The sequence below is a fragment of the Balaenoptera ricei genome, chromosome 2 (genome assembly GCF_028023285.1).
Source record: "Balaenoptera ricei isolate mBalRic1 chromosome 2, mBalRic1.hap2, whole genome shotgun sequence".
Classification (NCBI taxonomy): Eukaryota; Metazoa; Chordata; class Mammalia; order Artiodactyla; family Balaenopteridae; genus Balaenoptera; species Balaenoptera ricei.
Genome location: NC_082640.1, coordinates 150,115,692 through 150,139,583, shown reverse-complemented (window position 1 = coordinate 150,139,583; position 23,892 = coordinate 150,115,692). Strand labels below are relative to the sequence as shown.

General features: G+C 42.6%; 1 protein-coding gene across 1 annotated transcript in view; it reads right to left on the bottom strand.

The window, feature by feature from the left end:
• Positions 1 to 23,892, bottom strand: part of RHOJ (ras homolog family member J) — an 83,137-nt gene that overhangs the window by 6,655 nt on the left and 52,590 nt on the right. Inside the window, exons 2-4 of the mRNA XM_059914370.1 lie at positions 15,896 to 15,954; positions 5,094 to 5,258; positions 3,080 to 3,175 (exon numbers count right to left, since the gene is read on the bottom strand). Coding sequence (XP_059770353.1) covers positions 3,080 to 3,175; positions 5,094 to 5,258; positions 15,896 to 15,954 — 320 coding nt within the window. The remainder of the gene's footprint in view (positions 1 to 3,079; positions 3,176 to 5,093; positions 5,259 to 15,895; positions 15,955 to 23,892) is intronic.

The window sequence follows — 23,892 nt, the reverse complement described above, 5'->3', positions numbered from 1 at the left end:
TTTGTTCAGTTGGTGTACTTTTGTTTGTCTATCTCTCTCATCTTCTGGCCTGTGGGTTTCTTGAGGGCAGGGGCTATCTCTCTCTCACCTCTGTAGCCCAGACCCTAGCGGTGAAGTGACTGATTTCTAATGACCTGGGAGAAAGAGGAAATGGCCGGCACACAAAACAAGGAAGGTAATTGTGACTCTTGCAGTCAGGGGGAGGGTACTAAAGACTCCATGAGCATTGATGACAGGATTTTTGCTGCAGTTTTGCTGCTTTAAACCCCACTGGTGCAAGATAAAAATCCAGGGGGAAACAGGTGCTAAGACAAAGAGTGAGAACAGCAATAAAAAAGGCACAGGGTGAAGAAGATGGCAGGAGAGGCCCAAGAGAGGCCAAAGACCAAAAAAGGAAAGACGGTCAGGTGTTTTATCAAGAAATACCTTAGGAAGTCTGAGCTTAGAAAATCATGTTTAGGTTGTATCCAATGGAATTGGGAAAGAGAATGCACAAAAGTATCATCTTAGAGCTAAAGTGACACATATTAGGTATCAGTTATTGCCAAATAAGTCCAGTGGCAGTATGGACATACACAAATGAGAAAAGCATGGGAAAAGTAGGCTGAAGATTAAAAAACACAATAATGAAGGGAAGAGGGAGGATAAAACAAGTAAAGGGATAACAATGAATATTTATTATAAATTGATATAAAACATTTATGTAAATGTAGTTGACTTTGGAGTGTAAAGAACTGGAAATATGTACAATATGAAAATGTCCTTTATAAATAAAATGCCCTTTGAGTCCAAAAAGAGATGATAGATAAAAAATGTTTTGGAAATTGAAAAGTACTGAACAAAAAGATATAAAAAAATCTGAACTTGCAAAGCCTTTAAGCTATGGGGAGAATATACACATTAAATATGGGGCTTCAGTCTGTAAACAAAGAAGCCCCAAACCTAAGGGTTTCTTTTCAGATTATAGGAGGGAAGCAGAAGAGCATGGTGGTTAAAGCACAGTTTCATATCCTGGCTCTGCCACTTTCAAGTGGTGTGACTTTAGTCTCTCTGAGCCTCAGTTTCCTCTAGGAAAGTGGAGGTAATAATATATACACCTCAGGGGGTTGCTGTGAGGATTAATTAAGACAAAGCATGTAAAGCGCTTGGCATGAAACCCAGCCCACGGCAAACACTCCATAAATGTTAGCTGTTATTATAAACTACTTGACAGGAAAGTCAGGGAGCAGAGAAACTTAAAGCATCTCTATAATTACACGAATTGTGATGAAACAAGTTAAACTCTTGCTTGGTTTTCTTCTAAATTGGATTTTGTTAGCTAAACATGATTCTCTCAGTATCTGAGAGCAGTTGCTAGGAGAAACTGGCAAAAGGCAATGAAGTGGTGAACTCAGCCATTGTTCCTAAAATAAATATGAAATGAGATGGGAGGCTTTGGAACAACTTCTTCTCAGAGGGAAAAAACGACTTCCCAAATGAGAAGTCAGTCTAGGACACTGACAGGATGGTGGTGGGAGAGAGGCCAGAAGCAAGAGACACAGAAAACAAGCTCCTGCAAAAAGGAGGCTTCCGGGACCTCCTTTTTGTGAAAAATGCCTAGCTGGGAATCACATACAATCATTTATGGAGCTATATATTTATGTACCTTAGGGAGAGAATGGAAGCTGGATGTGTGAAGAAAAGGTAGAAGAACCTGTAGATGTATGCCCATCTTATAGGAGGAAAAACAAATGGCTGGAGGAGAGTTTACACAAGGTCAGGTGCATGGGGATGACGTCCACAGAGCTGGCTTAGAGTTGTTTTATTGTGTTATTATCAGCTGTATGAATCAAACGTGTTCATCTCCCTAAGATTCTGTTGCGTCACCTGTAAGAGGAGACCAGGACTATGTGCCTGAGGGTGAGCATGAGGCTGAAATAGACAGAGCTTGTAAAGTGCTTAGTGAGAACACAATCGATGGCTCACACTGCTGGTTCTGACATTACTATCCATAGAGGTAGGAAGCGTTAACTTTCTCAAATATTTGTAAGATGTTCTCATATATTGCATCCATAAAACATAACTTTAACCCATTTCTATTCGAGTGTATCGCTTAATTTTGTTGCCTATAAGAAAGTTTTAATAAGAGAAATGCATGCATTTTTATTCACAAAGAATTGGTAGTTAATGTTATTCTTGACCTATTTAAAAGAGGGACCCCTAACTCTGCCCCAGGGCATACATTTGCAGGGTTAGTTACTTTAGAAAGTAAAAGAGGAATTTCTGAAACCTCTGGCAGGGCTTGATGGGTTTGTGACTAAATCAATGAGGAGGTTATGGAAATATGATTTATAACCCTCCTCTTGCATATGGTACCTCATCCTCTTGTGTTCATTTTAGTGTCTGCCTTTGTACGCATCTTGGTGGTAAATGGGAGACAAAGACTTGGTCTGAATCATTTGCCCAACAAAATCACTGTTAAGCTCTTAAGAATGAAGAAAGGTCTGTGGAAACTGTTCCAGCTGTGAGCAAGTAGCTATTATCTGTCGAATAGCCACTTGGATTCTCCAACTAGTTACCTTTTGGTCTATGTTACTCTTTTAAGATGCTGTTTGTGACAAAATCCAGCCTCTCTAAGTGGCTATTCATTACAGGGTGAGAAATACTGAACAAATATAACCCTGCCAGATGGAAATCGAAGTCTCTCCCAGGAAAATCACAAAATGCCTTTTATGGAGTCATTTAAATGAGTCACATGGATAATAAGCAATGAAATTTACAAATATATATCTAATGATTCCCATTATTCATACTTAATATGGCAAATGGGTAATTTTAGAGGTTGCTAAATCAAATAATAAGTGCTTCAGCTGTTTAAATTCACCAAGTTTCTTAATGAAAAACAGACAGTGCCGGCTGACAAGAATGTTAACCAAATGGTCCCTCCCAGCCTGACGAGAATAGAGGGGAGAGTATAAAGCAGAGAGATGACTCTGAACACATTGTATTTTAAAGCAAAAGCCGATGTCGTTCTTCCATTCCAAAGCATACAGCAAACTCTTCTCTCAGCACCCATTTAAAATGAAATTCAAATCGGTACCGCTTTTGCAAGCTTCACGCCATGCTCATAAGTGAGAGGTTTCTCTTTCATATACAGCAAACGGGCCAAGGTTTTGGGGTCATCTCGGAGATCAATCTGGCAAAAAACACACATGTGATACACTTATTTATTTTTTCAGGCCTCACCAGATGTTTAAAACTGTGACATAATAGAGATGTTTTTCCCCTTGACACCTATGAATTTTCTTTAAGGAAGCACATACACATGGCCATATTATGTCTAAAAATTAGAGTGAGTTCTTTGTAAGTGTATACACCAGGCTTTCCTTAGAGTTTCCCCTTCAAAGCTATTACCCTGGGAGCTGATTCGAATGATTCTGTAGCTGTTGCAAATGTTTTTGAAATTTCCTGTTTAATTCTAGGTCCCACTTATAGGATATACAAAATAATCAATCAGTCTTACTACTGTACGGTGATGCCTCATTTGATCCCTGGTTATACTACTCATTATCTAATAGTTTATTTCCTGGCTCTGAATATATATATATATATATATATTTTTTTTTTTTTTGAGGGGGCACAGTTTCCAAACCAAATCTTCACCCTCAAAGGGATGAAAATTTGCCACCTGTGAGTATATTCTAACAAATGTGCTGCAGGCTCTGAAGGCAAGTCCTAAAAAGGAATTTCCAAAGGGCTTGCTCAAGGAATAAGCATTAATCTTTTCAAAGGCAGAACTACTTCGAAAATAGCATCTATGTTTGGATTAGGGTTGATAATTTAATTAAATATTTAAGTTGCTTTAAAATCTCACAGTGTGTGTGAACACATGCATACATACATGGGTGTAAATGTGGGCACATAAAGGCTTGTGTTTTAAAGGAAAAATAATATATTCATATATTAGGGTCCCGTAAGCACATTTCTCAGCTTTACTAATTTGTGTGTGTGGGCATTTTTGTTTTGGCCTTAATTTTTCAACTTAGTGCCCACCAGTTATAAAAAGGATTCAAATCATACAAAGATGTTTACATGTCCCATCACATATTTTCCCACCAAATGGTCAGACACTATCGTCTGGAGTTAAGGCAAAAGATCTCATTTAAACAAACTAATAATTATCTTTCAGAGCAGAAGCATTAACTGTATTCTGATTTATGGATGTATTAATTATCTGTCCATACACTCTCTAGGAAACATTTTCCTTTCTTTTACTTTTTAAAAAATTTCTCTTTGTGAAGCACAATGTAAAATGAGAAATAGAAAGCAGCAGCATATGAAACAGATAATAAAGCTCTTTGGTATCATTACATTTCCATATGTCTTTGGGATAGTAATTTGGGTTTTAACATAGCAAAGAACAAAATCTATTTAAAACTATAAAAAGCTGGAACAATCTTTAATGCATTTGTGCAACTGGCTTACTGCTGGAGATTCAAACTATGGAACTTTATTAGCTTTCAAAACACTTTAAAGCCTTTTACAATCACAGCTTTATCTGGTATATATCTGTTTTAATGTTTTTTTAAGATCTGAGAGATCGGGGGCTTAAAGGGAATAGAGAACAATGAATTTCTGTCTTCCTTTTCAAGGGCTGTTCCTGAAGAATTTTTGTCATAATGAGCCTTTCTGATTGCTGCGGTCATTTTGACATTCACACCTATTTTGTGACTTTCAAAGAATCATGGATTTAGATATAAAAAATATTATATAATAAGTGTAATTGACATCTGCACCTCATTCCTCTGGCTCAGGACTGGAGAAGGTTGTCTATTTAAAAAATTACTTGTTATTTAAAAGCAAAAAGCGGAGAGATTAATTTTTAAAGGCCACATCAAAACTTCCTGTTTCATATTAAATAGCTTTATTGTCTTTTCAACCATGGGCTAAATAATCATTCAGTTCTTAATAAAGGCTGTTCATAGGATTAATGTATCTGAGACACTCTTCTATAGTGTTTGATAGAATAGGATGTTCAGGAGATGCCGAAAGGGTCTTTTCATTTTCACAAGCCCTCCACCGACCGACCCTCCCTGCCATGCCCGCCTTCGAACCTGGGTCCCTATGAGGACGTAAGGCACGTGAGGCATGCAGTCCTTCAGCTCCGGGACCCACTCCTCCTGGACGTTGTGATAAGAGGCAGGATTTACGACGGAGAAGCAGATCAGAAACACATCCGTGTTGGGGTAGGAGAGAGGTCTCAGCTGGTTGTAATCCTCCTGCGGGAAGAGCAAAGAGTTTGTGCGCTTGTACAGCTGGGGTGAGGTGTGGCCACGCAGTTCCAGGGAGTGACTCGGGAAAGATTCCACCGTCGTGCCCTTCGACCCCATTCCTTCCCTGACCCTGGAATCTGGTGGTTCCCTATATTACAAGAAGTAAAGAAGCCATCAATCCGGAAAACACCTGTTTGTTCTGTATAGAGATTATGAATTGCCTCCGTTTAAGATGAACTAAAAAAAAAAAAAAAAAAACCTAAAAAAAAATTTAAAAATAGCTTTAGTGAGGTAATTTACATACCATGAAGTTCATCCGTTTAATGTGTATAACTCAGTAAGAATTATTGCAAGTCTCCTGTCCCTTGGGAATTGTGTTGTATTGACTAGGGATTTAAATTAGTGGGTCATTGGCCAAGGCACAGAAATTCTCTCCTTATATAATTTAAAAAATTGCATTGAAATTTAATTTAGAGTAAGCTAATTCGAATGCAAAGCAAAGAGTTGTTGCCAAATCATACACCACAGTATTTGAAGAAATATATTGTCTGAGGGTTTAGAGCTAGGAATTTGGGGATTTGTTTCTAAATCTACCTAAAAGCCATACTGTGGCCTAATAAATAAAATGCCAGATTAATGACTTTTCCCCAAAGACTTTTCAGACCAGAATATGCTCTAGTTGAAGAGTTCCTGTTTGCATACGATGTTTATGTATATGCTGTTTTAGTGGGAGATGATAGAGACAAAGAAAAACATTGGATCATCTCAACTTTGGGAAAATGTCAGCAAGTACCTTTTATTGTATGTAAAATGTTTTAGGAGGTTCCAAGGTAAAGTCTGCTATTTCATTAGAAGGTTTAATCTATTTTCATAGAATTTGGTAACACATAAGCCCAAAGTAACTTTATGTGTGTGTATACATTACATGTATATACTATGTATACACACATGTTCTCACATACCACAATATGACAAAATGTTCATACACACTACGTGTAATTTATATACATATACACACTACGTACAGACACACATTATACATACATACATAGGTGCAATCAAATCTATATGTTCACACTTATACATGTGTACATAGACATGGGCAACATATCAATTCATTTATTAGGGTCTGTCCTTACTACTCTTCCTAACACTTAAAAAAGTTACAAAATTTACATATGCTCTTTGCAAAAATTCAAACATTACGGAAGTACATAGAGTAGAAGTAAAACTTTGTTCCCATCCTGCACTTGATCTCTAAGAGTTTTTCCTCTCTTCCCAGAGGAAGCAGCTATGTAACAGTATCCTTCCGAACTTTTAATATTTATTTACGTATATAACATACACATGTTTATTTAAAAAAGAAATTGATTATATAGCTCATATTGTTGTGACACTTGTTTTTTCAACTTAACAGGTCATGGATATTTAAAAATATTGACCTCACTATCTTTCTAGTGACCCTAACAATGTCTTTATAAAAAGGGGGTGCACACAGCCACGTACATGTATGCCCCTTCCAAGGGGAAGAAGCCCCTTAGAATGTCCAGGGTGGTCATCTCTGGTTGGTAGCTGTGCATTTATCTATCATTTACTCAAGGTGCCCAGCACACAGGGGCTCAATATGCATGGCTGGCACTATTACTGCTTCTAATACTAACAAAATCGAAGCAAAATTCAATGCAAGCTGGCAAGGATGCTAAAAAATCCTAAAATCCTAAAAAGTGAACTAAAAGAACATACAAAAAAATCAGTCATTGTGGTTGAGTACATTGCTTAAAAACTGATTGGGCCAGGCCTACGATTGCATCTCAGTCAACTTGTGCCCATGGCTATGTGTGTGTGTGTGTGTGTGTGCCCCTGCGTGGCAGGGGTGGGAGTGTGGGAGGGGACAGCTTGTCTCTTGTCAGTGACTCCTCCTCTTTCCACAGCTAGCCCTGATAGCCAAATCTGTCCCACAGTCTCTCTGCCTCTCTCCTTTCTCTCTGGGACTTTCTCTCTCACAGTAGCTGTGAAGCCCACAAGCCAAGAACTCTCCTTCCCAGCCCATAATCTACAGCTGTTCATGATACCACCTACTCCCTGCCACTTCATCCTCTCATCTGCATTGTCATAAATGGAGTAGGGGCCGTGTTGTTTTATTCTCATGCCCCACTTGTACTCTGTCCATAGCAAATATTCCATAAATGCTGTTGACTGATTTTGATGACACCCGGTCTGCAGTGACCTGCAAATGAACACATGGTTTTTCTGTGGATCATTTACTGCAGTAGTTTTCATTAGAATCATCCAAGGAGTTTTAAAAACATCCTGATGCCCTGCTAACCAAGTACCTGCCTCTACCTTCCCTACTCTGGGACCAGTGAAATCAGAATTTCTGGAGAGTGGGCTTGGGTATCTGGGTATTCTGATTTCATTGGTCTGAGGTTGGCGTGGAGTTGAGAACAACTGATTTACATCATCTTCACTGTCAACAGAGTATGTATCAGGGGCTTATTACTAAGGGCCAGGCACTGTTTCAAGCTCTTACATGCATTATCTAGTTGAATCCTCACACTGGCACTGAAAAGATGGTACCGTCCACATCCGAATTTCATAGAAGAGGAAGTTAAGGTTTAGAGAAATTCATTGGACCATTGTTACAGAGCTATTAAGCGCCAGGATGGGGGTATTTAGCCTGAATCCAGCTCTAGCTCTTAATTGTGACCACACAATTTGCTTCAGCCTGGAATTTTAAGTGACAGATTAAGCATTTTCTTGAAAATTCCGTTATCCAGGAATCTTAATATGGATTCATGCTTTACCCAAGGATCTAGGAAAAGAAATGTTAGAGACCATGGGGTGGGTATGGTATCTGTTTCTACAGAGCTATAGAGAGGCTTATCTCTAGGCCTGCATCTACCAGAAATTACCACCAGATGGCAGCAGACACTATATTTAAAACCTCAAAGCTTAAAAAAGCAGCATAATTGAGAGAAATGTCAGAACTAGGTAAGTTGGGTCACAACTAGATAAGCAAATAACTGGTAGTCTGAAAGAATCATGTTTACTTGATTCTTTACCTGGAAGCTCTCAAAGGAATTCTGCTCATATTATGGAAAAGTTAGGAAGACCCCTGGTTGCTGGATTAACTGTAGGTGGGAAGGTGAAAAGAGTTTGGTTTTTCGATAATTTACCCTCCTGGTAGGTCCAGCTGAGTGACTTCTGACTGTGTCCTTCATTGGGCTTTATCCTGCTCTGTATTCTGGATCTCTCTTCTGTGGATACCTTAGTCCTGCTGTATAATTCCATTTAAAAAGATTTATTAATTGCCTACTGAACGTCTAGCATACAGCATTCAGGATGCTATGTGAACTATATAAGGTGAATAAGAATTGGCAAGCTAGTGGGGGAAAAAAATGAAAATATGGGACACAATTTGATTTATGTGAAAATGAGACAGGTGAAGTTTCTCTCGCTTTTAGTAAGCTCTCTGATAATAGAAAAATGTAGAATAGTTATTTGACTGAATTGGGAAAATACAATTTCAAGGCTGGAAGAGGTCTTAGAGGTCAGTTAGTGCAGTGGCTCCCAAAGTAGGGTCCCCGACTCGCAGCATGGGCATCACCTGCGAACTTGTTAGGGATGCACGTTCCCCGGTGCCACCCAGCCTTCCTGAAGCTGAGGCTCTGGGGGAGGGGCTGCTCCACCTGTGTCCTCCCAAGCCCTCCAGGTGACTCTGTCATAGCTCAAGTCTAGACACTGAGTGATTTAATCAGGACTACAGAGCAAACGTACCTCTAAAGAAGGCTCACACCTAGGCTGGTCGGGCTCATTTCAGCCCCCGTTTGCCACTGGCTGCAGCTATGACACACGGCAGTGGGTTCAGGATTAATAAAAGTAAGTGTCCCCTCACACTGAGGCCTGGGTGCTGGGAGTTTGGGGGACTTGAATTTGTACCAGCTGATAACTTGGGTGATTTTTTTTTTGCAATGGGGCACGTTTTGGGTCTTGGTCGGATGCGCACATGTTGAGATGATATAAGGGGCTCTGAGGAGTGGGTCAGTGGTTTATTTGGTATTTGAGGCCCCTTCCAATGTTGAAACTGAGAATGGAAGACTATAAGAGTGACTCAAAGGGGGCTTCAAGGGCTAAAGTGGACAAAGAGGCTGGGGAGGGGATGGGGGTGGAGGGAAGGGTGGGATTTGGGCAAGGTAGGCCTTTGAGTGCTTTCCACCTAGCTTCACTCCAAAGGCAGGAGAGTGTTTGGTCTGAAGGCAATCTGGTGTTCTGGGGTAACTATGCGTGATTATCAAACAAGAAAAGTTCAGCGACAGCCTCAGCCTCAGACGGGCCGAACACCTTGGGTTCGAAATATGCCTGGAACAGCCGCATCATGATGGCACAGGTGGTGAGCAAGTGAAACCATTAGACCAGCCCTTCTCAAGCTTTATGCATATTTGAATCACCTGGGGCTCTTGTTCAAATGCAGATTCTTATTCAGCAGCGGGCCTGGGATGAAGTCTGAGAATTTGCATTTGTCACAGGTTTCCAGGTGGTGCTGATACCGCTGGTCTGGGGACCACACTTGGAGAGGCTAGGCGCCTTGCATCGAGCGTTCCCTCCAGCCCGCCCCACCCCCACACCTATGTTATATTGGAAATAGAATTCTGCTTCCAAGCCCTGTTGGTTTAATGATATCTACCCCAGATTTTCAACACATTCTCACTTTCATATTCTCCCATAAGTACACTCATATCTGTCAGGCTTGGTTTGGAAAATGCGGACAGCACCCATAGGGCAGGAGAGCAGCACAGTGTTCAAGAACGTGGGCTAGGGAGACATCTTCTCTGGGTTCAAATCCAGATGGCCTGTTGGGTCAGCCGATAGCAAAGAGGAAGGCTCCAGTCCTTCCAGGTTGGCCCTGGGTTGCCATTAATGAACCCCAGGTGTACTTGCCTCCCTGCCTGGCCCTTATGTCTCTCTCTTCAGCCCTTGCAGGGGCAGGGGGGCAGGGAGAGGGGAGGAGAAGGGTTTCAGAATCCAGGACAGGTGAAGACGCGTGCTGTGCGGCCCTGGCTGAGTGAGGGGTACAGCTGATGGCCTTCCTGCTCCCCGACTTTCATGGTCACCGGTGACAGCGGAGCTGCTTCTCAGTGACAGACACCATTCTGTGCTCGGCCGCAAGCAGACGGCCCCCGATCCAGCAGTGCTTGTGTGCAGAGAACTCAGGGGTTTATCCTGCTGAGAAGCCAGGCTCCTGACACCAGGAGATTCTCATTCTTCCCTGGTAGTGCTGCTAACTGCCACTTTTGCAAATGTTGCTTTTGAGATACGTCCATCCTGGAGTTTGGCCTGAGAGGCCACAATCACAGCAGGGTTTTACCCATGTTGCTCCTGTAGGCCAGGGCCCACGAGAGAAAGAGACAAGGTGTCTTAGTACCGGGACTGGTTCCAGTCTAGGTGGTCAGCTGAGGGGTCGAGGATGGCTGGTTGAAGGCCGTGACCTGGGAAACGCCCCTCTCCCACTTTGGCATTCCTTAGCCGGCCAGTACCCAGGCTTGAGGCAGTATCCCCACCCCAGCTTCCTGCTCTCCCTCGTGACACACTCTAAATAAACTGGCCTGCAAGTGCGTCGTTTAAAAGTCAGCTCTCAGACTCTCTGTAGTCAAGCCAAAGCTCTGAGCTCTAGAAATCCCTTTCAGAGAGATGCTCCGTAACGCACTAGGAGGGGCAAGAGTCGCATAGGCTGGGTTGGCAGGACCTAAATAGATTTGGTTTATAGACCAGGCCTTATTGCCTCCCCAGTGTGAGCTGAGGGGGTAACATGCCGAGTCACCCTGTACAAAAGCCCCTCACTTCATTGCCTACCCGACTGTTTGGAATTCTACCCAACAGATGAACCAGAGTTCTGAAGGCTCTTTGTCTTCAAAGGACTCCACTCAAAGTCCAAGTATCAGTTTGTTTCAGGGGCTTGGGGAGAGAGCTAATGTTTAATAGCAGCTGCCACGTGCTGGCAGGGTTTGCACGTGACTTCATTATAACCTGCCTTCAGCAGATGCTTGGCTGGCTCATGCAGTGCTGCGAGCGTGTCTCAGGCGAGGCTGGCAGTGCTGCAGTGGTGCCCGAGGTGACTAGGTGTGGCGAAGTGGAGGGAACCAGGTCGAATGATTCTGTCCAGGGCTGACTTTGAGGATAGAAATAACGAGTTCCTATCAGTTTATCTTTCCGAACACATGCGCTTCTTGAGGTTGTTTTTGTTAACTCTGAGCCACAGTTAGCTCAGGACAAAGATGAGGGGCACTGCTCCTTGGTTTGTTCATGTGAGAAAATCTAATTATTCACAGCAAGATGGAACCCTATAGCCAGGTTCAGAGATTTATTTCTTTTTCTGTGGCTCAGGGATTAATCAATTGGTTTTGAGATCACCACTCTTCCTTGTTAGTAACTCTGACCAGATGAGTAATTTTGAATTAGTTATAGATCTTCCTTAGCCATGTGACCTCAGCAACATTTCTTAGAATATAACTGAGGAGGCTAGATTATCCTCCCTGAGGCTGGGAATGGAAATGTTGGGACAATGCTTCTAAATTAAATTTGTCACAGAGCCTTATTGGCAGAGTCTAGAACCATGGGAATCAACGTGGGTAATGGTTCTTTTCCACCACATCCTCCTAACATTAGGAACAATGTTTCAACCACCAAAGACTCCGAGGGTCATGATTCTTTTTTTTTTTTTTTTAAACATCTTTATTGAAGTATAATTGCTTTACAATGGTGTGTTAGTTTCTGCTTTATAACAAAGTGAATCAGTTATACATATACATATATCCCCATATCTCCTCTCTCTTGCGTCTCCCTCCCTCCGACCTTCCCTATCCCACACCTCTAGGTGGTCACAAAGAACCGAGCTGATCTTCCTGTGCTATGCGGTTGCTTCCCACTAGCTATCTAGTTTACATTTGGTAGTGTATATATGTCTATGCCACTCTCTCACCCTGTCACATCTCCCCCCTCCCCCTCCCCATATCCTCAAGTCCTTCTCTAGTAGGTCTGTGTCTTTATTCCCGTCTTGCCCCTAGGTTCTTCATGACCTTTATTTTCCCTTAGATTCCATATATATGTGTTAGCATACTGTATTTGTTTTTCTCTTCTGACTTATTTCACTCTGTATGACAGACTCTAACTCCATCCACCTCACTACAAATACCTCCATTTCATTTCTTTTTATGGCTGAGTAATATTCCATTGTATATATGTGCCACATCTTCTTTATCCATTCATCCGATGATGGACACTTAGGTTGCTTCCATGTCCTGGCTATTGTAAATAGAACTGCAGTGAACATTTTGGTACATGACTCTTTTTGAATTATGGTTTTCTCAGGGTTTATGCCCAGTAGTGGGATTGCTGGGTCATATGGTAGTTCTATTTTTAGTTTTTTAAGGAACCTCTATACTGTTCTCCATAGTGGCTGTATCAATTTACATTCCCACCAACAGTGCAAGAGTGTTCCCTTTTCTCCGCACCCTCTCCAGCATTTATTGTTTCTAGATTTTTTGATGATGGCCATTCTGACCGGTATGAGGTGATACCTCATTGTAGTTTTGATTTGCATTTCTCTAATGATTAATGATGTTGAGCATTCTTTCATGTGTCTGTTGGCAATCTGTATATCTTCTTTGGAGAAATGTCTATTTAGGTCTTCTGCCCATTTTTGGATTGGGTTGTTTGTTTTTTTGTTATTGAGCTGCATGAGCTGCTTGTAAATCTTGGAGATTAATCCTTTGTCAGTTGCTTCATTTGCAAATATTTTCTCCCATTCTGAGGGTTGTCTTTTGGTCTTGTTTATGGTTTCCTTGCTGTGCAAAAGCTTTTAAGTTTCATTAGGTCCCATTTGTTTATTTGTGTTTTTATTTCCATTTCTCTAGGAGCTGGGTCAAAAAGGATCTTGCTGTGATTTATGTCATAGAGTGTTCTGCCTATGTTTTCCTCTAAGAGTTTGATAGTGTGTGGCCTTACGAGGGTCATGATTCTTAAATTTTTATGTGCATACGAATCACCTGGAGATCTTCTTCAAATGCATTTTCAGATTCAGTAGGCTGGGGACGGAGCCTGAGATTCTGCACTTCTAATAAGGTCCCTGGCAATGCTGCTGGTTGGTGGACCAGACTCTGAGTGGTAAGGTTCTAGAACCGTGGTTCTCAAAGTATGGTATACAGACCAGCAGCAGCATCACCGGGAAACCTGTCAGAAACGTAAGTATTAATACCTAGGCACCATCCCAGACGTGTAGAATCAGCAACACTGCAGGTGGGGCCCGGTGACTGGGTTTTAACAAGCCCTACAGGTGATTCTGATCCCTGCTGGAGCCTGAAAACCACTGTTCCACGAAATGAATTATTCCTACGCGTCATCCTCCAGTGGAATGCATTCCAATACCTAACGGTCCTTTACTGCTGAGAGGTCTTCCTTAGGTCTAGCCTCAAATTGTTTTGCTTAATTATTCCAGTTCTTTTAGGCATTCTCGAGGTCATTTTTCAAGGTCCTAATCATAGAGTTTTAGTCCTATAAGGAGCTTTAAGATGTGTTCTGATTTCTTTTCCTCGTGCTTTACGCTCCCCCGTGAACCTTGTGAACCTCTGGGCTTTCAAAGTAGCTGGTGGAAAGCATTAAAGTGAAAGGTAAATTGAAGAACTATCTATAACCCATTTGTTGTTATATTCTATCGGTGCTCATCACTTTCTTCTGTGTCAGAGGTTTGGGTCAATTTGGAGTTTAAAGATATTTTTTCCACTGCCTTAGAGTCTCCACTCCTATCCTAGTATTATTAAATTTTTCTAAGGACAGAGCAGTGGGAAAGAATAATTAAACTGCTTATATGCAGTTTTATTGGATTCAAAATTAAATAGAGGCCAGGGAGGATGTTCTGGGTGCAATTAATGCACAGAAGCGAACAATTGTGGTGGATTGCTACAGAACTGGGGAGAACTGGGGGGGCACAAGGGGCACAGAGAGCATTTTTAGAAGGCAAGGGAAACAGAAAGAGGTTTCAGAATCAGGCAGTAATCCTTGCTGTATTGAATTTTTCAAACTGGGTTATATTAGTAAAATATGATTATGGAGGAAAAGGGTGTGAACTCTTTTTTCAGGCTGTGAGTCCCTGATGAATGGGGACACCCCAATGACTGTGTGATTGAGTGAGGGTAGGCAACTCCAGCCCGAATCGTTCCAGCTGGAACGATTTCTGGTGGAGGGGCAGGCAAGCATGAGCTGCACTGAAGCCCTGTACCTTAGCTCAGAGGAGCCAAATCACTTTTCCAATCTGGGCATCTGTGGGCATCCTTTTCTAGTCGTGTGCCTCGGTATTGATATGAGAGGTCTCCTCCACTCTCCAGTTCCTGAGAGTAGTTGGCTAAAACACCCATCAGCCAGAGAGGGGAAACTGGTTGCTTTTAGGAGCCTTGAGTGTGGTGCTAGGTTTTCCAAGTTCTCCACTGCTTGGGCCTGCCCAACATCTGACTTTGATGTTCCACAGACATTTATACAGTGGTTCTTGCAAATGCACACGGAAATCCCAAAGAGAATTTTATTTATTATGTTTTTTTTTTCTAGTATAGAGGTATCAAATTGAGCAAAAAGACATATCTCCAGATAATTGTGAAAAAAGTCTAGACAAATGCATAACTGCAAATAACAATTACCAGGAAACTCACAGTGGGAATAAGCATGGTCTAATGTTCACTCCAAAGGACTTAAGATGTATGCATTTGGACAGACTGAACAACCTGCTGATTTTGACCTAAATAAATGACCCAGGATGTATGGTACCAAAAGCTCTGTCAAAGAAATTGGGCCCTAACTGTCAGTTGCTTAACCACTTCCCCTCTAGCCCATGAACTTGTAACATTAGGAACTTTTTGTAGTGGAGTGTGGGATGCAAGGAAAAAAAGATAAAGCGGCATTTTCACCCAAGCAGACCGTGTGCTAACTGATTAAGCACTGAGGGTGCCAGTCCATTGCCTTACATTATTGTTTGGCCAGGTTCTCCAACTTGAAGAAATATTTCTGACAGAATGAGCATATTTCAGGAATCTTGGAGAATTTAGAGTTAATCCCGGTTATTCAGGGATTGACCCTCACTTTGGGAAAACATCCAGGATCCTGGATTTTCTTCCTTCTAACACTTAATCCATCTTCTTCCTACTCCTTGATCCCCATCCCCTATCTCTTTTTGTACCTTTCCACAGCTTGTTAGGCAATTCAAATAAAGAGCAGGCAAAGAATATAACATGAAAAAAAAAATATGGGTGAAACTAAAATTTATGAAATTGACTCAGTAATCCTGGATCTGGAATTGGTATGGGTAGGAAGAAATTGGAACTCTTGGCCAAATATGTTATATTGGTTAGTGATAGTCATCAATCAATAAATGAATGGTTATTTGCCTATCAACACCTTGAATCCTACAATGATTTAGTTTTCTGTAATTATAAATATTTTTAAGATATTCAGAATATTTTGGTTGTCATTTAGGTAGACAATAAATTTGCCCCAAGTGATCAGAGGAGGTAATATCTGTACTGTTAGTCCCCATATGCCTAGCCAAATGGATCGTTCTCCCCCCTCCAAACTCTTAATGAATCAAGATAAGAAAAATGTACCTGTCCTGCAGTGTCATACAGTCCGAGCAAGTGTTGCTTGCCTCCCACTGTCACAGTAACTAGGGGAGAAGAGAAAAGAGGAGAGTCTGTAAATGCAAGCTTCAATCAGGAGTCTTCACATTTCTCTATGCCAGCATCTCTTTGGGCAGCAAGGACAAGCATATGCCTCACCCGTGTATATTCTAAACCAAGTTGACAGCATGCTTGCCAAATGCAAGGCAACCGTGGGCTGCAGTGAGAGCAGATGGGCTGAGCCAAGTCCAAATTTCTCAACCGAGGTGGATACTATTGGTGCCACTAGGGCACTCTGCAGGCTGTTCATTGATCCTGATTAGGCCCTATAATATCAAACTCCTGAAGGAAAAGGATGCTGGACTCTTTCTTGGTTAGGTTATTTTCTTCTTTCATTTGGCTTGAGCCACCTTTCGGGATATAGACTCGTGTAAGCAACCTTTCTGTTAGAAATCTCGCGGCTTTTATTTGTCATCAAAATATTAAAAAACCCTGAAAACAAAGGATATTAACCCACCTGCCTATGTTATAGTCTATAAGGCAAAGCTAATAATGAAATGCGAAGGGCTTAACATTTATTTCAAAAAGTGTTTTTATTAAATATCTCTGTGCTTTAGCTCAACTGATTCATTACAGTTTGAACCTTAGTTGCAGTAGGAGGTGTTTTATATGGGTTTCATCTCACATACCTGAAGGGCATATATAGAGTGAAAAGTAGAGAGTTTGATTTACTCAGCAGGCTTATTGCCTCGCCAAGCAATGATGTCCAAAAGTGAGAGGTAATAGAGGGATACCAGCTGCTCTTTACATGGCTGGAAATGAAATAAAGTCTCAACCTGAAACTAAACTGAGATTGAACAATCGAAGGCAAGAGTAATATGATTCTCTCGGTGAATGGAAAGAGCAGATTTAAATTTCCACAAAAATGTAATCTCTTTTTGGAAAAAGAGTAAAATATGAAGGAGAATGTGATTTTTCCTAGTTGATTAAAAAATGTACAAATGCCAGGATTTACATTCACTATCTTATAATAACCTATAATGAAATACAATCAGAAAAAATAACTGAATCACTATACTGTACCCCTAAAACTAACACATTATTGTGAGTCAACTATGTTTCAATACAAATGTGCAAGTCCAACATAAAAATGATTTTTGATTTCTCCTACCATTAGCTGTGCAGGAAACGAAAGATAAATGGAATAGCAACCTTTTATAACCATATCTCTAAAATATGCCAGCCAAATTCTCTAGCCTGATGCTCGGAGTTGCTGCTTTGGTACTGATCTGACTTTTATTTGTTTTCAGGTTCAGGGCCTACGTGTATGCAAAGTGCTTCTTAATGGCTCTTTCTTTGAAAAGCACTTGTTTAAAAGCACTGCCTTCCCAGACACTGGGAACAAGTTTTCTAATCTGCTCAGATCAACGTGTGTTCAGCTTGATAACATGGCAGCAGCTGCGCAGATGAGCTTTTACATGTGTGTTTTTAAGGGGTGAACCCAGCTCCATCCAACGCTAGTGACAACATCGAAGAGGGGCGCCTAAACATTTTTACTTCCTTTCATAAGCCAGGCTAGCAATGGAAATGAAGGTGAGATGGTGCAGCCCCGATCTCTTCATCCTGTTATATTTTCCTCTTCCTGCACACTTGGAGCCCAGTCAGATGTTCCTAAAGTCTGCCTAAATGGTTTCTTTAATGGCCAATTCACCACCTAGACATGGATCAGGAATGAAGGGAAGAAAGCCAGCCATTACAACATGGAATTTCCTGCCTCTAGTGAGCCCAGTACTTACAGGTTAGGGGCAGCCGTTCTGGAGACCCCCTTGGATGGTCCCCCGACCTAGAGGCCCAGGGCCATCTGCGGAGTAAGTACTAGAAGCTGACTCACCCTCACGGCCCCGCTGGGCACTGCAGAATTTCCAAAGCGATGGCTCTGACCTTTGTCACTGGAGCCCTGAAGCTCTTGTTTGAGTTTTCTCAGAGAACAAACATTCCTTCCAGCCTGCTTTTCCTCAGGCCTCACGCTTTTCTCCCTTGGCAGCTCTGACTGCAGAGAATTGTACCAGGCCTGAGGCGAGCACCAGCCCGGGAAAGGTGGCCGTCGGGCTGAGAGTCTGAGCCCAGCCTTCCCTTCCCTCTGTCCTTCCCTCCCTCAAGAGTTTATTGGGTTCTGGGACTGCCCTCAGTGTTGGGAGCGTAAAGGCCGGATCCAACTCGTCCTGCCGCGGAGCGTGGAGAGGAGGGTACAGGGCAGTGCAGTGATCACTATGCTGGCGGCAGTGTGGACGGGTGTGGGAGCGTGCAGAAGGGGCCCCACTGCACGTGCACACGCGCACTGCTCGAGTGTGGTCAGAGAAGGCTTTCTGGAGGACACGTCTGAGCTGCGTCCCAAGGATGGCCAAGAATTACCCAGGGTGCACTGGGGGTGGGACGAGGGGTGGTTCACGAGCTACCCAGGGTGCATTGGGGGAGACAGGGCATGTAGGTTCAGGCCCACCCGACTCACTAATACAGCCTTTATTCTGAAGGCTTTGTTAAACTATGAAAGTCCTGAATTCTTGTTCCCAAAGAAAGCGAAAAAGAAGGAACGAAAATAATTTACTTGCGTTAAGGCAAAATGGTGAGAGGAGGGAGGATGAGTTTTTTTGGGTGGAAGCCAGGTCAGCTTTCAGCTTTGCTGCCTACTCTGTTGGACCAGCCCTGCTGGAGGAATCCTGAGGGAACAGGGCAGTGCCCTCGTGCCCCCATCTCTGGAAATCACTTTTATTCTCTCTTCTCTGCCCTTTGATTCTCCCATTTTATCAGAAGGAAGATAAGTGGGTCACACAGTTGATGACTGAGAACATCAAGGGACAGACAGCCAGAGACAGATCCAAGCATTACTCACATATTGTGGAACATGCAAATGGCTTTGTGAGTCCTTATCTTGGACTAGCAATGGATGCCTTATCGCTTTCCAACCTGGGCTCTATGAGGCTCCTCAGTTTGGAAATGAATTAGTCAGATCAGCATAGAAGGAAGGTATGCTCTAAAAATGATCATAGGAAATGTAGAGACGTTGAGAGAGCAGGATCTTTTAAGTCAGATGGTTCTGCGTTTGAATTCTATCTTTGCTATTCACTGTCTGAATGACCTTGGGAAAGTCACCTAACACCTCTGAGTCCCCCTTTCCCTATTTGTTAAAAATGGGGAGAACATCACCCATCAAAGAGAATACTTGTGAGGAGGAAGTTAAATGCGAAAATGCCTGGCACACAGCCTGGCCCATAGTAGGTGCTGAGAAGTTGTTATTTCCTCTCCTTCAACAAATGCTTATTGAACCTCTTCTAAGACCAGGGACAGTCTGTCTTGCTCTCCCCTGTATACCCAGTGCACGTGAAATGGCACAACAAATTTATAGTATTTGTGAATTACCAGTCACTTTCTTCCCTAAATGGTAGCTATTTAGATCAATGTCTTGTGTCTCTGACCGGACAGGTAGGCCCTTGAGGACAGAATCTCCATACCCCATACCCCACACAGTACACAACACAGTTCTTGGCATACGTAGTAGTTGCTGAATCCACAGAACAGAAATGAAGCTCCAGGGGCAACTCAGGCAGAAGGAGGTCCTTTGAAATGTGCAGAGCTTCAGCTTGAAGCATCCTGGCAAGACGCTACCTGCTGGGAAGTACCTACAGCCAGCAAACCTGCCTGGCAGACAGTGGTCAGGCTAAAATCCCAGATCATCTTCTATTCTCGGAGCTGTTAGCGGTTTTTTTTTTTTTGAGCTTAGAGAGGTTTTAAAGAGAGTGGGTCAAATGACCTGCTAATGGCTCAGATGGTTCTCTCAATAAAGCGTGAAAAGTTGTCAGTGGCTTGTTAAGTATGTAAACTGAAGGCCTTCCTCTCCAAATCCATTAAGCTCTTGGCTTCCTTGTGTTTGTTCTTGGTGCAGATTGGATGGTTAATTTTATGAGTTGGAGTGAGGTGCTAATGAAGTTGAAGTCACTGGTTTGCTCTCCTGAGGGTCAGTTGCTTTCACCCAGAGAGAAAGTGTCCCGGCAGGACGTGAGCCTGTCCTATCTCCCCACCACCCCGTCTCAGCATTTCAGTCACCTCATGAAACTGCATGTCATTTGCAAACCCGGATGAGGAAGTGTTGGTCACTCCCTGTAAGCCAGCTCAGACCATCAGTCCAGCCCATCAGCAGCACCAGGAACCTGGTTCACAGCCCCTGCCTTGTTGGGTGGTGGACTGGTCATCTCATCCGCCAAGAGCAATCTTTTGGAGCCAATGTGATGAATATCTGATGAATCCTGAGAACCGGCATGGTGGAAATGCCAGGTCAGGTAAGAGGAAGCCTCCCAGTGCCCCTCCGTTCCCAGCACATAGCCGGCTGTCTGCATCACTCATGTCAAATGTACTCTATTTGGCAGGTAGGATGAGGCATACCTGACTATGCCTCATCCTAATGGTACTAGGGTGGTACTAATGGTACTAATAATACCTTTAGTACCATCCTAGGCACTATTTTGGAGGAAGAAACACTAGATTTATAGATATAGCAAGAAATAGAATTTTAATTAAGTTAAAAATATGGCCCCATGCAAATATGTCAAAGATTTATTAACTCGTTAATGAGAGAATCAGTAAGATGATAAATCTTGTTCAAAGAGCATTTTGAAGAACTGGGCATTTATAGGTACTTCAAAAGCAAAATGTTAGAATAAGATGGCTAAGTTCCATGGAAAACTGCTTGTTGTCCTACGGAAAAGATAGCCTTTGGTGTTCTCCTTTCTACTAAACAGGAATTATTTGCATCTTGACCCAACAAGATTTACAAGTTAACATGTAACTTCAGAAAAGCTAAACTTTTAGTTAATAGCAGAATCAGACAAAGGTAAGTTCCCCTCGATTACTAAGCCTCGGGGGAAGGGTGTTGAACACTGCCTTAGCATGGACAGTTGCATGTTCTCAGCCTCATATACAAGTTCCAGATAATTTTTCTTCATGACCGAATTCAAGTCCATACTTAGCTATCTACTCATTTGGTGAGATGTTGGGTAGGTCAGCAGGTTTCTCCCTCACCTGGAAGATAAACACATTGTCTTTACCCTAAAGAGGTATAAAAACTCTTTATTAGCTGTTCCAAAGTCAGGGGTAATCATCACTACAGTTTGTCTATGTCTGGGGTGCTGCACAAAAAGGAGAGTTCAAATGAAGAATCTCAGTTCTGACCCTCGTCATGCTTGCTGACTGAGTATCTTCAGCAGTGTTCGCTGACCTTTTCCCTCTCTGAACTGACCCTCATCCCCTGCTCCTCCTCCTTTCTAGAAGATCCCATCTGGGGCTGTGACTCACTTAGCACCAGGGTCTGCTCTTAGGAGCTGCTTGTGTGTGTTTGTGACGTGCCTTAAGCCTCACAAATGTGCATGTTCACTTTATAAGGAAGCAACTCAGAGGCATCTGGGATGACATTTCCCTCAAATTAAAATAAGTTAGAAAACAGAATGAAACTAGAAATAGATAATACACTTTCATAAATATGAATGGTGGTGAATTCCTTCCTGGTGCGGTTTCATCCTTCCAACTTACGTGTTCCTGTTAAGGCGGCTTGAAAACCTCATCCATCTACACTGGCCCCCCCCTCAGCCAGCTCGTTTCCTTTCTTTGCAGAGAATGCCTCTTGTTTCCTAAGCAGCAGCGTGTGTGTGTGTGTGTGTGTGTGTGTGTGTGTGTGTGTGTGTGTGTGTGAAATAAAAGTTGTTCAGGCAAGTCTCTTATTTGATGTACTGGTGTCAGGTCCTGTTTCCGTAGAACAAAGACTGGGGGGAAACCAAACAGTCTCCCTGAGAATCCATTAGAACACTGAGCTGAGGGTTTTCTTTCGTTAGGTGTGTATATTCGTCCTACAGTAACAAGAGTTCCTTGTGAACAGGGTAACATACCTCTGCCATGCATCTCCATCCCTGGTCATGTTTCTTTTCTCCTTTAGGTATGCCTGTTATGACAGGGGATTTAGTTTGTGGTTGTTTGTTCAGTCTGTAGTGTAACCACCCCAGATTTTAAGGCAGAAGAACTGGCTGGAGGCCTGAACTCACTGTGAACAAACTCTAGGATCTCGAGCAAGTTACAGCTTCCCTACGTTCTCAGTTCTTACTGGAAGTTTGAGGAGAAAAGAAGATCATGAATATAAACATTGTGTACAAGAAAGCTAACACAAACATAAGGTGACATCAGTGAGCAAATGGCTTCTTAACAATACTTCTGGGAACAGAGCTTGCTGAAATGAAGTTGGGTATGGGGTGGGTGTTCAGGAAAGGTCTACCCTTGTCAGTACTTGTTTGATGAGGGAGGAGGGGGAGGAGGAGAAGGAAGGGGGGTGAAAGGAAAGAGGAAGGGGAGGAGCTTGTGTGGTTCCAGGACCTTTGGAACTGGCTGGGGATGAGGCCAAACCAAAGACAGAGCCACGATTCCATGACATTCACATCCTGGGATTTTAGAGTCTTGCTTGGCCTCACCCTTACTTCCTCAACATTCATTTGGTCTCTACTTCCTGCCACTTCTACCTGCTAAGTATCTCTAGATACTCGGACTCCCCTTCCCATCTGTGTAGCTGTCCTCATGCAACCCCCAACCTTATCAATTGCAAAAGTCTCCTAATCAACATTCATTTCTCCAGGCTCATTCATTTCTCAGGATTAACGTGGCTGTGGCTCCCACTCATCTCCGAGATAAAATTCAAATACTTTCCAAGAGTGTACAGTGTCCTTGTAATCTGGCCTTTGGTTTACCTTTCCAGATCTCTCTTATTTTTTACCCTCCTACAATCCAAACTTCTTGCAGTCTGTTATACTCACAATGTCTTTGTTTAAGTTGTTCCCTCTGGAAATCTGGAAAAGAAATTCTGGAATGCTTTCCCCACACCTGTCAGCCTGGAAAACTTCCATAACCTGGAAAACTCACTTTTGTAACGCCCCCTTTATGTCCTCCAACTACCTTAAGTGTCATTCCATGCTTACTTGCCCATTGGGCCTTAAAGTGCTGTGTTATTTATCTTCATGTACCAAGATCTAGCACGGGCCTGGCATGTGGCTCCATAAATATTGGTTCAGTGACTGAAAAGTGAATTAAACTCCAACTAAAGCGGAGGTTTTCTCTGAGGCATATATTTTCTCCAGATGAGCCTTTGGCCTTTCCCGAAAGGGTCACCATGAGCTTTTCTGGATGGTAGTAGTAGTGGTAGGATGAGCTCATCAGCGGTGGTGTCCTACACTAAAGCTGGCCTACCTTTTACAAGGGGATGCCATGGAAATGTGGCTACCCTGGGTGGGATCAGTGTTTGGGGTACTCTGCCACTTTTCCAGGCAACTTCCACCAGCTACAGGGCTGCCAGACTCCATCAGTGGGGCAGGACCACTGGCAAGGTGTCCTGAGGTTCACTGTGGCCATATGAGCCATAGTAGCCAGCCTCCCTGGCATGAACTACAGAGTACAGGGAGCTGTCTTTTGATTAGGACTTTGGGAAGCAGTGACTGAATTATAAGTGAAGCCTGCACGTGGAGGTGTGTGGTCTGCAAACCAGGGTGTGCTTTTTGCATGATCCTCTGTATAAAGAGATACTTAAAAAAAAAAAACAAAAAACCCAGCTCCTTCAGTGACATTCATACATTGCTAGAAACTCATAATAATTAAGCTGCCATTGAGGTATGGTGGAATAAATACCTAATTTAGAGGCAGATACTTTTATTTTCAGCCTTGACCTAGACTTGGGGAAATCGATGTTTCACGGCAGTCACCAGGGGAAGCTAGTGTTTTGTTTCTTTTTTGGAATTTTAGAATTTTATTTATTTTTTAATATAGCAGGTTCTTATTAGTTATCCATTTTATACATATTAGTGTATAAACGTCAATCCCAATCTCCCAGTTCATCACACCACACCCCCCACCCCACCACTTTCCCCCCTTGGTGTCCATACGTTTGTTCTCTACGTCTGTGT